General features: G+C 62.3%; 1 protein-coding gene across 1 annotated transcript; it reads right to left on the reverse strand.

The window, feature by feature from the left end:
• Nucleotides 1-9,226: 9,226 nt before the first annotated feature.
• On the reverse strand, nt 9,227-11,520 carry PHLDA3 (pleckstrin homology like domain family A member 3). Its single transcript, XM_036277588.1, has 2 exons — nt 11,070-11,520; nt 9,227-9,905 (listed from the first exon to the last, which is right to left on the reverse strand). Exon 1 carries the CDS (start codon nt 11,509-11,511, stop codon nt 11,134-11,136), a length of 378 nt encoding a protein of 125 aa, XP_036133481.1. The 5' UTR covers nt 11,512-11,520; the 3' UTR covers nt 9,227-9,905; nt 11,070-11,133.
• Between the last annotated feature and the right edge of the window lie 3,028 nt (nt 11,521-14,548).

Raw genomic sequence — 14,548 nt, forward strand, 5'->3', positions numbered from 1 at the left:
ACTGGCCAGGGTAGGTGCACGATTATTTTAACAACAGGAAACTGTGGGGATGTGAGAACAGCATTTAGGAAAACTGTACTTTTTCTGTGAACCTAAAACTGCTATAAAAAAATAGTCTTTTTTTTTTATACTCACCCAAGTACATTTTTGTATTTATCTTCAGATAGAGTGGGAGGAAGAGAGAGAGAGAGAGAGAAACATCGATGTGAGAGAGACACATCGACTGATTGCCTCCCGCACAACCCCAACTGGGGCCCAGGACGAACCGCAACTGAGGTACATGCCCTTAGTGGGACCCGAACCTGGGACTCTCTGGTCCTCAAGCCAATGCTCTAACTGCTGAGCCAGACCGGCTGGGGCTGAAATCTTTTTTTTTTTAAATGAAGAAAATGCCTTCAAAATTCTAAGGGAAAATCATTTCTAGCCTGACCTCCTGAAATGTGTGTTCCTGCCTCCCATGATCTCTCTCCCACCCCACCCAGGGACCCTGGGAACAGGATGGAGTGGGGGCGTCACCCAGGAAAAGGTCATTTGGATGCTGGCTCACCAGCTCAGCTGGACACCAGGATGGGTGGTGCAGACCAGCCACCAGAGGGCGCCCACACCCCAGCCCACGGAGCACAGGGAGCCCCATGGTCCAGGAAGAGGCCGGGAACAACGGGGTGATTGATGCCTGTGCTCCATGAAAGACAAATTGTTCGCAGGAAGCAGAGGCCCTGCCAAACGCCCAGGGTCTGTGGAATTTCAAGGAGAAGCTGCGGAGAGTCAGGCTGTGGTCTGGGACCCCGGGCCTCCTTCCCTAGAACCCTGCAGGCTGGGCCTGGGCCCCCAGAGACCGGCCCTGGGGTGGGGACGGCAGGGCAAGTGGATGGAGCAGGTGGGCAGTGGGTCCTCTAGAACGGGGACAGTACTCCTCAGATGGCCTCCCGGGATCCTGAGTCCATTCGGCCGTGAATAAACTTCTCCCGCCCACCTGCTAACCCCACTCCCAGAGCTGGTGTGAACCCCAGCTCCCTCCTCCTCCCTGGGTGGCCTCGGGTGAGGCTGCAGCATCTTTGAACCTCTGTTTTCTCATCTATAAAATGAAAGCACCACCTCTTCCGCATCTGCCTCCCAGGGCTTGTGAGGATCCATCTGGGGAGCTCAACAGCTCTATTCCCTTCTGCTCAGAGACCACCCCTGGGCAGCCCATCCCCCTCCTCCAGGCTCCAGAAAGCCCCCACCTTGCTGCCCAGTCCCCCACACTCTCTGAGACCTCCAGGTGACCCAGCCCCATCCAGGGACTGCAGAGTGAGCCCCTGCCTCCTCCCACCCCAGTATCTGAACTTCCGACCACCCCCAGGCCAGGGAGGGTGGAGCAGGATCTGAAGCTGAGGCACAAGGGCCCCTTGTCCTGCTGGGCAGGCTGGCACCGCCTGTCCTGTCCCCAGGAAGAGTCTCTGGCACATTGTCTTTCTGTGGTGGCTTGGGGGAGGGGCCCATCGCGGTCCATCAGGACCAGGCCTGTGGCGGGGCTCACAGCCTGGACCACGTCCGTCCCACTCACAGGGGCGCAGACACCTGCCAGGCTTGCAAATCGTGACTCCGCTGCCCTGTCCCCTCTGAGGAGCCACAGTCCCCACCCTCACAGCCTCCCCTCACCCTGGTGCCTGTGCCGTCTTCACTGAGTTCTTTATAGCTCGTTCCCTGCCCTGAGCAGAGGGCTGGCGCCCTTGGCGCTCAGTAAGATCTGTTACTGCCCAGCTGCCACCTCCAGGCACCGGGGCAGGGATCCAAACCTCCCAACGCCGTGCCTGGGCCTTCTGCGGCCGCAGCCTGTCTCCCCAGCCCGGCCCTTTCCTGATGCTCTGTCCGCTGCGGACTGGCGCTCCCCCAGCCACAACACTGCGCGATCGATCGCTGTGTGATGCTGAGCTAATCACTGCCATCTCCGGGTTTCCGATTTCTTCCCCCACAAAGTGAGAAGGAATCGGCTCTGCTCCCGGCGGTGGGGAAGATCAAATAAGATCGAGGCCCCACAGCAGAGCTAATTACTACCCCACATGCTAATGGCGGCCTTGCCACACCCCCCCACCCCCCCACCCCAGAGGAGGAGGTTCTGTCCCGGCCTCTCTCGCACCCCTCGGCCACTGTGACCTCCCCAGGGAAGAGGGAGGGAGGGAGCCTCCCTTTGGACAGCTGGAAATGTCAGCATGGTTCGGGTCATTTATACGGACTTGACCAGCCGCCAAAGATAAGCAAGGTCCCTGCCCCCTGGATGCGTGCAGTCCGGGGAGGAGAGAGCTAAGTTAGTTCCAGCTGCCCGCCCTGGGCTGATGGGGCCTCCCACGGGTCTGAGGTGCACCCCAGAGCTTGGGGTAGTTCAGTTCTGAGCAAAGGCCTTTGGGGTGCTACTGATGACCCAAGAGGGGGCATGTGTGCCCCAGCCACCACCTTCCTGCCACCATTATAGCCAGCCACAGAGGGGGGCTAACCCGACCGGGCCCTTCCTGGCGCTGGGCAGCGTGGGCAGTCGGAAGACCCTCCGTCAACAGCCCTGGGCCTCTGCCGGCATCACACGTGTGGGTGGGAGGTCAGGCCCAGGGGTGGTCAGCGGCCTGGAGAAGGCTACGTCCACAGAACCGCTGGGCCCAGCTGCTTCCCGTGGGTGTGTGGATTTGCAGCCTCCCCCTCTGGGGGGGCCGCCCAGCCTGTGCTGGGCAAGACCGGCTCTGGGGAGAGCAAAGGCAGGGTCCTCCGTCTGCGGCCAGATGCCCCTGTCATGAAGCCAGGGCCGCCCACGCAGGCGCCGCCAGAGAGCAGGCAAGGGGGGCCAGGTCCAGGAGCAGGCCCCACTCCGGACACCAGGACGGTCCAAGGCAGAGCTGGGCCCGTCTGTCCTGGGCTCCCGCCCATTCGGGGACAGTCACCAGCAGAGAAGGTGGTCTGGAGTTCAGACTACTTTCCAGGTGAGAATGTGATGCTGGGCTGCTCTGTGCTTCAGTTTCTCCCCTTCTGCGCACACCCTGTCGGGAGGGTTAATATGGCCCCCCTGATGCCCACATTCTAATCCCTGGAACCTGTGAGTGACCCGAGGTGGCAAGACTTTGCAAATGTGACCGTGTTGCGGGTCTTTTTTTTTTTAATCCTCGCCCGAGAACATTTTTCCATTTTTTGTTCAGATAGAGTGGGAGGGGGAGAGAGAGAGAAACATCGACGTGAAAGAAACATATCGAGTGGCTGCCACCCGCACGACCCATCCAGGGCCAGGGACAAACTGCAACTGAGGTACGTGCCCCTAGCGGGAACCGAACCCGGGTCTCTCTGGTCAGAAAGCCGACGCTCAACCGCTGAGCCAAACTGGCCGGGGCAGTGTCACGGGTCTTGAGGTGGGAGAGGATCCTGGGTTACCCGGGTGGGCTACGGATGCTGTCACAAGGGTCTCTGTAAGGTGGAGGCACAGGGACATTACAGGCAGACGAGGAGGTAGGACGGGAGTGATGCGGCCACGGGCCCAGGAACACCTGGAGCCACCTGGTTGTGACCCGGAGCCTCCGGCGGGACGCCGACCCTGCTCACGCTTCAGCCCCAAGCTGACGCTGGACTTGTGACGTCCAGAACCAGGAGATGATAAGTGTCTGCTGTGAGGACGCCGCTGGTGGCACTGCCCGCCCAGGGGCCGCGGAGAGCACGGCCCGACCTGGGTCCCAGGAAGAGGCTCTTCTACGCTGTGTTGGGGAATTTCTTTCTAAAGGCTATCTTCCTGCTGTTAATAATTTTTTTTTTTAATCCTCACCCAAGGACATTTTTGCATTTATCTTCAGATAGAGCCCAAGAGAGAGAGGGAGGAGGAGAGGGGGAGAAACACCGATGTGAGAGAGACACATCGACTGGCTGCCATCCGCACAACCCCAACCAGGGCCGGGAACAAACTGCAACCGAGGTCCGTGCCCTTAGCAGGAACCGAACCTGGGCCTCTCTGGTCCATGGGCCGACGCTCTAACCGCTGAGCCAAACCGGCCAGGGCGGGTAGCACTTTTCTTCGGCCGAGGACACCCTTCCTGCAGGAAACATTCCAGGCTGTGCCGAGGCCGGAAGGCTGCCCAGAGACACCGAACGGCTCCTCCTGACTCTGCTTCTCAGTGTCTGGTGACTCGTGTCCCTGAGACCCTGGTGGAGCCCTGAGCACATCCCCTGTGCCCCCTGGGGCCCTCCACAGCCCAGGGTCTCGGTCGTCCCAGGAGAACTGACCCACTTTCTCAAAAGGCAAGCTGCCAGGTGTGGGGAGGGGACGGGACGAAGATTCCAGGATCTCGCGGCTCAGTGCACACAGGCCAGTGTTGGAGAGAAATGGCGAAGAGAAGGTGGTCCCTCCCTAGAGATGGAGACAGGAGCTGGGTGACAGCAGGAAGTGTGTGCAGGGCTCTGGTGGGTGTGAGCCGAGGGCAGGGGCCCTGCCTGGGGCGCCGGGAGAACCCAGAGAGGCTCCGAGGAGGGGGCGTGTCAGCCACCTGCTGCTGTGTGACAACCATCAGGAAGTAAGTGCTGAGGACAACACGGCGTGTCCTCTTGCAGCGTCTGTGGTCGGATCCCGGCCACCCCGGCTGCAGCGTGTCTCTGGGCAGCGACCAGGATGCCAGCCAGGTTGAAGGCTGACCGGGAGGACCTGCCTCCAAACTCAGTGGCGTTGGCAGCTTCAGCTCACTGTGGGCAGTGGGCAGAGGCCACCCCGTGCTTGCCACGCAGGCCTCTCCCGCACAGTGGTCGGCTCCATCAAAATGGGCACAGGACAGTCTGGCGGGGGTGGCCCAGTGGACTGAGCACTGTCCCATGGACTGAGAGGCCCCGGTTCGATTCCCGGTCAGGACACACGTCTGGGTTGTGGGCTCCACCCCCAGCGGGGGTCCTATGGGGGCAGCTGATCGGTGTGTCTCTCTCACGTCGATGTTTCTCTCTCTCTTCCTCCCTCTCTCCCTCCCGCTGTATCTGAAGATAAATGCAAAAATGTCCTCGGGTGAGGATAGAAAGAAAAATGTGTGAGGGAGAGAGCGAGAATGAACCAAGCGGAAGTAGTCGTCGGTGGCCTCATCGCCACAGAAGCGCCAGCCCATCCCAGTCGAAGGCTGAGAAGCCAGGCCCCGGGCAATCCAGAGACTCTGGAGAAATGGACCATTTGGCTGGACCAGGGGAGGGACCACCCAGGGTGTGGGAACCCCCATGGCTGTGTGTGGTTTGAAGTGGGATGAGCAGAGCCTGGAATTTTTCTTTGCAAAAGTAGCTGAAAGCCGCCACTGGCCCTGGCCACCCGGTCCAGTGCAGCTAATGGCTGAGTGGGCGCCGCTGGCTCTCAGGATCCGCCGGACGAGCCCACCGTCTATCTGTGGGGTCTGGGTGAGCAGCAGCCCCACCTTCTTCACAACGGAGAGCCAGCCAAGGCCCCCCAGGGCTGGCCTGGGCCAGACTCCAAGGCCCCATCCATGCTCTGAACTCAGGCAAGCTGTGTGACTTGTCATTCCAGGCAGGGGACGGGGTGAGTGTGTGTGTGTGTGTGTGTGTGTGTGAGTGTGTGAGAATGTGTGCGAGTGTGTGTGAGTGTGTGAGTGTGAGTGTAAGAATGTGTGTGAGTGAGTTTGTGAGTGTGAGAATGTGTGTGAGTGTGTGCGAGTGTGAGAATGTGTGTGAGCGTGTGTAAGTGTGAGTGAGTGTGAGTGTGTGCGAGCGTGTGTGAGTGTGCGCGTGTGTGTGTGAGTGAGCGTGTGTGAGTGTGTATGAGTGTGAGTGAGTGTGTGAGTGTGAGTGAGCATGTGAGTGTGAAGGGCTGGAAGGCAGTGAGGCCGCAGTGCTGGAAGGTGACCCTGCAGCCCTCGCCCGGGGAGGGAGCCTGGCAGGCTCTGCCACCCCCGCTTCTGACCTGGGGCTCTGACACCGGGAAGCAGGTGGAAGGGTGAGAACAGTGGCCCGGAGTTGGAGTCGGGGCACTGCCCTCCCTCCTCTGAGCATCAGCCTCGAGGATGAGGACACAGCTGAAGGGACGCGTCTCCGAGGCCGTGGCCCGTGTCAGGGAAGAGCCCTGGGGAGCGGCCAGTCCAGTCTAATTGCAGGTGCTTCTAACGGACTCGGGTTTTCACAGCTGTAACAACAAACATTGTCTCTCTGCCTTATCTCCTTCAGACGTTTCCTCAGTCTCACGAGGAGGCTGCCATCGCCCAGTTTAATGGGTGACCCGGAATTTGCCGGGTTGCTCAGCTCGTCAGAGGCACAGGGGGCCTGGCACAGGTGATTTCCCTGGACACCTCGCCTCGCCCTGGTCTCCGATAGCATCCCATCTGCCCTGCGAAAGGCCACCTGCTCCCAGCATCCCCCGCCTGACTCTCCAGCCCTGTCCCACCTTGCAGCCCCTCTGTCTCCGCCACCCAGCATCCTGCCCAGTGCCCCCGATGCTGCGCACTCGGCAAAGCCCGAGGATGAGCCGGACGGCCCTGCGTGGCAGGGGCTCCAGTAGACAGAGATGATGGTGGACGGCCGTCCTCCTCAGGACGGGGGGACTCCACTGCTAGCCGGGTCCCGTGGTGAAGGCCTGGGCCAGAGCTCACAGGCTTGGACCCTGACGTGGTCCCCTGGGCAGTTCGCATGGGGTCTGGAGTGTGGGGACTGTGGAGACAGGCAAGAGGAGCTCAGACTCCTCCCACCACAGTGGGGAAGCCCCTGGGTCTGTAAGGAGGAGAATGAACTGCATTCTGGGTGGAGTATTCTGGGGGGCCGGGGTGTGCGGACGGAGGCACAGAGCCAGGAGGCCAAGCCCAGGCTCACTGCACAGCCCCACAGCGGGGTGACTTCGCACCCCACTTCCAGGCAGGGTTGGTTTCAGGGCTCTACACCACGGCGGCCAGTAGGTCTGCCCCCCTCTCTTCTGCTGTTACTCAGCCCTGGCCCCCCTCACCCTGACCCCCCCACCCCCAGCCTCATCTTTCTCCCAGTCGCTGGGCTGGGACTTGCCCGGTCTCCTTGTCCCATGACTCACGCAGCAGCGGGTGGGCAGGGGTGAGGCAGAGCCGGTGGCAGCAGCCCCTCCCTGGCTGCCCGTCCAGCGTCCGCGCCCAGCTGAGCAGAATTTTCCACCTCGTGCGTGTCTGCGGGCACTGCCCGGCCTGTTTGTGCCCTCGGAGAGGCCTTGACCCCACTCTGCGGTCCAGCCGAGCATTCCTGAGGCCTGTGCTCCTCCTCCAGCCCCCAGAGCTGCTGGAACAGAGAGGACACCCAGCAAGCAGGCCGTGCCCTTTGCCAGCAGAGACAAACGCCCCCGAAGAGGTCACCTGTGCTCATTTACATGTTTTCTGTATTGATTGTTAGAGACAGAGGAAGGGAGAGAGAGATAGAAACACCGATGAGAGAGAACATCGACTGGCCGCCTCCTGCACACCCCCCACTGGGGATCGGGCCCACAACCTGGGCATGTGCCCTGACGGGGAACCGAACCGGCGACCTCTTGGTGCAGGGTCGACGCTCACCCACTGAGCTACATGGGCCGGGCAAGGCCACCTGACTTTAAAAAACAGGCTCAAGGCGTGGGAGCCCCCCTCAATGCGGAGTCCTCGAGTCCCAGGAAGCTCTGAACTCATACCAGTGAGTGGTCATCCCGTCACCACCGCCGCCCCCTGCATGGACGCGAACCCAGAACCCACTGCACGCGAGGGGTTCTGAGAACAGCACACTCTCCCGGGGGGGGGCCTTCCAGTCAGGGGGAGACCGAGGCTGGACTGGGCAGGAACTACAGTACCCGTGGAGCCAACACGGCTGGGTGTCCTCAAAGCACAGAGAGCCTCCGCTGTGTGGGCCCCTTGACACGGGCTGGCTGTGCCCACCACGGCCCTTCGAAGAGACCGGCGAGGCCAGCACAGCGCGGGCGGAGACGGTGCCTGTTGCTCACGGCTGCTCTGCTGGACCAGTTGGCATTTTACGTTCCCACTAGACATGGCTCCTCGGGGCAGGGGTGCCCTTCGCGGGGGCAGTGCCCAACCGTGTGCTCCAGTGTTTGCCGAGTGACTGTCCTGCACCCTGACCCTGCTCACAAAGTCCCCTTTCTGCACCGTCGGTCCCCTCAGGACTCACTGGAAGAGCAGTTTCTATTTGGGGCCGGTGGGCGCAGAAGCTCACCCTTCCCACTCCGTTCCTCCCATCCAGACAGGTGTGCTGCCCAGCGGTGTGGCTCAGTGGATGGAGCGCCATCCATGGACTGAGAGGTCCCGGTTCGACTCCCCGACAGGGCACATATCTGGGTTTCTCGATCCCCAGTGGGGGGTGTGCAGGAGGCATCCAATCAGTGTTTCTCACATCGATATTTCTCTCTCCCTTCCTCTCTCTAAAAAAAAAAATCAATAAAAGCATATCTAAAATAAATAAATAAAAGGCTATTTCTCTTTTCTAAAAAAAGAGACATGGCCAACAGCACCGTCTGTCCACCCGTCCATACCCCACGGCAGTGAGCGCTGCCGTTCCCCACCCCTCCCAAAGCCCACGGCAGACCCCACTCCAGCTGCGCCGTCCTGAGCAGAACTGCCACGGAAGAGTGGGCTCGTGTGCCACGCTGGGCAGGCGTGCAGCCCGAGGTCGTGAGAAATCCGTGTAAACACCCCCAGGCCGTATGTTAGCGCCCCTTCCCCCGCGAGATCCAGTGCATGCATCAGAGGAGACTCCAGAGACGGGGGCAGAAAACAGCAGTTCTGACTGCACAGCCAGAGAAATGGGGCAGACCAGGCTGGAAGCACTCAGGTCATTAGAAAGACTTCACTAGGAAGAGGGCCACTCGGCCTTGCGCCCCCAACGGAGGCTCTGAAGAGGCCACAGCTTTGCAGCAGGAAAGGGGACGTGAGCGGGTGGCGGGGGACAGGAAGGCTGGTTGCAACGTGGAAAGGCCTCGGGTCCCCGATGAACAGTGTCTGTATAACTCGGGGCACCATTGCGGTACCTCAGTTTCTCCCATGCCGACATTATTCCTTTCAAACCATCAGTAAGGAGCAGTCGCTGTATAAACGTATCCAACTCTGCCCAGAAGCGGGGCCACAGCTAGGACAGCAGGGGCTGGCCACCGCCCTACAGACCAGGCAGCTCTAGGGGCTGAGTGGCCACTGGCACATCCCTCTGTCCAGGCCTTGTGGTCCCACCTTCGAGGACCACGAAGGTCACATCTCGGGGGTTGCACAGTCCCCCTGCCCAGCCTGCAGGTCTCAGAGCAGGGCGTACGTCGGGAAAGTGAGGGTGCGGACAGGGGTGCCCAGCACTGGGTCTTGGAGGACAAAGAATTTCACTCAGCAAACAATGTGGTCACTGCCCTTGGCAGGGCGTCTTCATTTGGGACGGGCATGAAATGGTAAAGGCCAAACCCCCACCCCCACCACCTCCAGGCCTAGCACCACGCGGGGCAGGACAGGAGGGGGGGGGAGAAGTGTACAAAGGGAAGGCCTGGAGGGGTGGGGGTCCCAGAGGGACCTAAGCAGCAGGAGACCCCCAAGTGTGGGCCTCACACCCATCAGCTCCCCCCACCAAAGGTCAGTCCAGAGGCAGTGCCCCTGAGGGCCAGGCCGGCCTCCTGTGTCCCGAGGCTGAGCACCCTACGGGGCCCTGCCCTCCTCCAGGCACGGCACCCAGCCAGACAAACAGCAGTCTGCAGAACAGATGGCAGGCCGGGAGCGGGGGGCTCCGATGCCAGGTCTCCAGCGTGGTCCATGAGTCAGGCCCGTGGCTAGAAGGCCCTGGGCTGGTGATGTCCTGAGAGCTGGAGACTGTCCAGGGGCTGAATCTTCATCCTCATCCCTGAGTAGCCTTCTGCCCTCCTCCCCGGCCGCCTGACCCTTCAGCTCCGCGCCTCCTGCACGTGACCGAGACAGGTGGAGCTCAGTCCTGCCCCCACATGCCTCGGGGCCAGGAAGCTGGAAAGAAAGAGCCTCCGTCAGGGCAAGGAGCACAGAAAATAGTATTTGCAAATGCACTGCGATGGATGGGGAGCCCGACCAGCCCTCCTGAGGGACCGGCTGACTCTCACCCCAAGTGAGGGGTGTATGGCCCCACATGGCCACTGGCTTCTGGGCCACCCTTGTTAAGGCGGGGAAGCTGCAGGGCAGGGAGGAGGCGTGGGGGTGGAGGGGACTTGGATTCTCACCGGGAAATTAAAACCACCGGGAGTGGTACAAGCTCTTCCCCAGGCTCACTCCGGGTTCCCAGGGGAAGGAGTGGCATCTAGGGCAGAGGGCACCAGGCTGGCAGCCAGGCCTTCCAGGTTCTATTCCTGGACCCTCCCCTGGGCCTTCCTGACCACAGATCCGCCCCCACCCCCCTGCCCTGCTGCTCACAAAGAATGAAGACATCACAGCTAACAAATCATGACCCCTCCTGCCCCCACCCACCCACCCTGCCCCAGCCTCTCCTCTGGCCTCACGGGGCACAGGCCGGCGCTCAGGGGCAGGTGGACAGATCCATCGTCCAGGCTTCGGGGACCTGGCCTGCCTCCCGGCCCCTGCTCTCCCAACAGCTCAGCCCCGGACCCAAACCCACTGTCAACAGACGGTCGTGGAGCCCTGGCCAGCCTGCTGAGGCCCCACCTGGCAAGTGGGGCTCCTTGGTCTGTTCACAACCCCCGGTGACCCCACTGGCAGGGGGAGACCGTCTTTCTGCGTCAACTTCATGCTCAAACTCTCCTGTGAGCGCTCATCCTAGCAGGAGGGGGCAGGCTGCAGTTCACCCCGCACTCGGTGTTCACCCAAGTTCTGCCCAGGGAGGGGGAGGCCCATCAGCTGGGGGACGTGCAGGCCAGCCTCTCTCCACCTGAGTCAAGGCAGAAGCAACCTATGGCAAGGCCCGTGGGTCCCTCCACCTTTCTCTCGACACATTCAGGGGCCCCTGCCTGGTGCCCCAGGGGGAAATCCAGCCTTGGCAGGGGAGTCGAGGGGGGCAGGCCTCCCAGGCTCAGACTCCTGAGCTCCTACTCTGCTGGCCCTAAGAGGGTCCAGCTTTTAAGTGGAATGCTGGCGGGAGTCCCCCGCTATCTCTGTACGAACGAGGCAAGGAGAGAGAGCGCCAGTCCCCAGAGGGCTTACCCGCTGTGACCCTGGGCATCCAGTCGGAGGAAATCGGGGGAGGTGCGAAGTTGTGCCGGGCGCTTTAGGACACGAGGGTTCCGGCCCCCAGGCTCTGCCGGGCCCGCACTGTCTGGATGGCCTGCTGGTTCTTGAACTTGACCAGGCCCAGGGTGATCTGGGCGTTCCAGCCGGGGTCTTCCAGGGGGCAGCGGAAGTCGATCTCCCCGCCGCCCTCGGTGACCAGCGTGAAGTAGATGTGGCGCCCCGTGCTCTCCACGCACTCCACGGCCCTGATGCGCGCGAAGCTGAGCTCCTTGGGCCGGCCGCCCGCGCCCTTGGGCTCGAAGAGCTGCAGCCCGCGCTCGGTGAGCACGCAGCGCTTCCGCTTCCACAGCTGCAGGAGGCCCCCGCTGCGCTTCTCCAGCACGCCCTCCTTCAGCACGGCCGCCGCCGCCGTCATGGGCCCCGCGCCCCGGCCCGCTGCAGGCCGCGCGCCGTGCGCCCTGCCCGCCTGCGCCCGACGCGCCCCGCCGCCCTGACGCCGCCGCTTCCCGGCGCGCGCCCGCTCACCCCGCGCCCGACTCAGCCCGCAGCGACCCCGCCGCCTCTGCCTCGCGCGTCCAGCTTCGCGGCCGGGAGCCCGCTGCCCGCTCGCACCGCGCTCGCTCGCTCGCTCGCTGCCCTGGGCTCCGTCTGCGCGCTGGGCGGCAGCTCCGGGGACTTGTCCTTACTTGTCCCGCCGCTGCCTCCTGCGCGGCGCATTCCTGCACCGGCGGCCCTCCCTCCGCGCAGCGCCCGCCCCGGCTGGGCCTGGGGGCGGGGCCGGCCGGGGGCTCCGTCCCGCCCTGAAGGCGCTGGGCGCCGGGCGGGAGGGCTGGTGCGGAGAAGAGGCTGCTTGCACAACATCGCACCAGCCTCTGACCTCCGGTCTGCCTTCCTTGGAACCACCGCTCCTCCGGGCCTCGGCCGCAGGGGAGGCAGTGGGAGGAGGGAGCGTCGCTGCTCGCGATGGGGACAGGCTTTCGCCAGGGCCCCGGCCCCCACTGGTACTTGCACTAGGGGCGCACCAGCTGCTGGATGCTTCTGGGGCCACCGAGGCCTGGCCTCCCAGCCTCTGCCCCCTTTCTAGCTTGGCCAGCACTCCCTTGGCATTGCGCAATCAGAAACATGAGCGAGATCCTGGGGTCAGGGGTAGGAATGGTAACCAGCCTTGCTGGGTCCCTCCCCCGCCCGCGGAGCTCTCCGTGCAGGGCCTGGAGAGGCTGCCCACAGCTGTCTCTGCTGGGAGGACCCACCCCTCCTCCCTCCCCCAGCCCGGAGAGAGGGAGTCTTGCAGAGAAGGGCCGATGCGCACTGAGGAGGGGAACCTGCAGGTCACTCAGCCTCCCCTTGCTGGAGGAGGGACCCATGGTGACCTGGAGAGTCCTCTCCATCACACACACTGGGAGGGCCCCGGACCCAGCCCCAGGCCTGATGTTCCCCATCCTAACAGACAGGACTTCTCCCTGGACTGGGCTCCAGGAGGCTGGGGGGCGGGGCTTCCCTCCCTTTCGGCCTAAAGACCATTGTGTGGCCTAAAGACCTTGTGTGAAGACAGGAGCTTTGCAGAGCTGGGTTCCAACCTCCACTCTCGCCCCTCACTGCTGTGTCCTGCCCACCCGGGGCATCGTTAGAGAGCGTGGGCGGAAGGCCCAGGACAGGGCCTGGCAACTCCCAGAGTCTCAGCAAATGTGACTTCCCCTCGCCCAGCTCCCAGTGCCTTCCAGGAGGAGGGGGACCCCGAGAGGAGGCCAGGCCCTGGAAGACGGGGATTCTGCGCCATCTTGGGGAGGTCTCTGGGCCATCCCATGTCTTAAGGGCCTAGTCATTGACGTGTTAATAACAGATGATTATGGAAATAATGATGTGTAATAACGACAGTAATAAGACCTCTTTGTACCCACACCCATTGCTCCCACCCTCCTGCCCAGTGAGGCAGAGCCTAACGGGCACAAGGGGGTCCACTGTGGAAGGGGGTGCCCTCCCTGCAGTACCAAACCCAGGGGGTGGGGGCAGGAAGCTGTGTCCCGTCACAGTTCTTCAGCCCAGGGGCTGCAGGGGCACCTCCACACAGGGACCTTCCCAACCGCTATGGGGGAGAGAGTGGGCAGCACCAGGAGAGAAGGGAGGGGGCCCGGACAGTGTCCCTTGAGGCCCAGATGGCAGCAGTGGAGGGAACTCAAGGTGTCCACAGCCCTGACTTAGGGGCCCCGCAAGGTCTCAGCCATCTGCCACTGATGCCCTCCAGTGGCTCCTCTCTTCAGCCCCCACCCCACCTCATCCCCCCACAGGCATCCCTGAGTGCCCCAGCCAGGCACAGTCCCACCGTGACCCAAAGTTCCATCTCTGTCCTTACTGCTCTCCCCTCGCTGGGCCTGGGACTCCTGAAACCCTCTCCAGCTCCAGGTTAATGTACACTAGTGCGGGCTTTGCAAGGTAGGCATTACGTCACCGAGGAGAAAAATGAGACTCAGAGAGGTCAAGCAACCTAGATATGGTCACACAGCTTTGTCAGTGGCAAGCTGGGATGGGGACGTGGAGTGGCCAGAAGGACCCAGCCTCTGTTGATGACATCACACCAGCCTGTGTCGGTCCTTGGAGCCTGGGAGTCCTGCCCTCCAGTCTCGTGACCTCCTGGGACTAGGGCAGATGACTCATTCTAAATCTTTCCCCAGAATTCAAGTCTTGCCTGACAACCTCATCTGGGAGAGGCTTAAGCCCCAAGTGGATCACTAGGGCCATCAGAAGGATCAAGAAGGCTGTGAGAGCCAGGGGGAGCCGGATGCAGGAGGCTGGTGCTCCCTCCCCGCGAGGGTATCCCTACTCTGCCCCTGGGGGGCACTTGGCCGAGGCAGTGCTGGGTCCCAGAGACGCTCAGTTCTTAGACTTGTTGACTCCACAGGACTGCTGGACAGAATGTCCCCTGGGTGCAGCCCAAAGCAGGCTCCGCCCTTTGCCCACCCTGGAGAAAGCTGATCTACAGTGTCAGCCCATCTGAGTCAGTCCAGTGGGACTGGGCCAGATCACACGGAGGCCCGGGAACCACATGCCGGAGGCGCTCTGGCCAGGTCTGACCATCCGGCCTGCGGAGGCGGGAGCCCTGGGTCCCCTCCGGTGGCCTCCTAGAACAGGGTGGAAAGAAAAATGGGAATGGAGGGACCCAGAGAGGCACAAAAAGTAACACAGCTCACTAAGCGTCTTGTCACAAATCTGCTTAGTGGTCACCCTACGGGACCTGCGTTACTTTCCGACCTCACTGCCTGTCCTCTGCCACCCAGGCGGCCTTGGTCTGCGTCCCCCTGGGGAAGAGGAAGAGGGGTGTGGTGTGGACCTGTGCTTCTCCGAATGTCCACGCAGACTCTCGTCCAAGGGGTCTGGGGTGGGACCTACGAGTCTGCCTTCTAGAAGCTGCTGTGGGACACTGGCGTTGCGGGTCAGCGAGGGTTCGGGGCAGTGCT

This window comes from Molossus molossus, unplaced genomic scaffold (assembly GCF_014108415.1).
Source record: "Molossus molossus isolate mMolMol1 unplaced genomic scaffold, mMolMol1.p scaffold_m16_p_23, whole genome shotgun sequence".
NCBI classification, from domain to species: Eukaryota; Metazoa; Chordata; class Mammalia; order Chiroptera; family Molossidae; genus Molossus; species Molossus molossus.

Coding starts and splice junctions, on each gene's coding strand:
- PHLDA3 (XM_036277588.1), bottom strand. CDS start 11,511: ATGACGGCGGCGGCGGCCGTGCTGAAGGAGGGCGTGCTGGAGAAGCGC.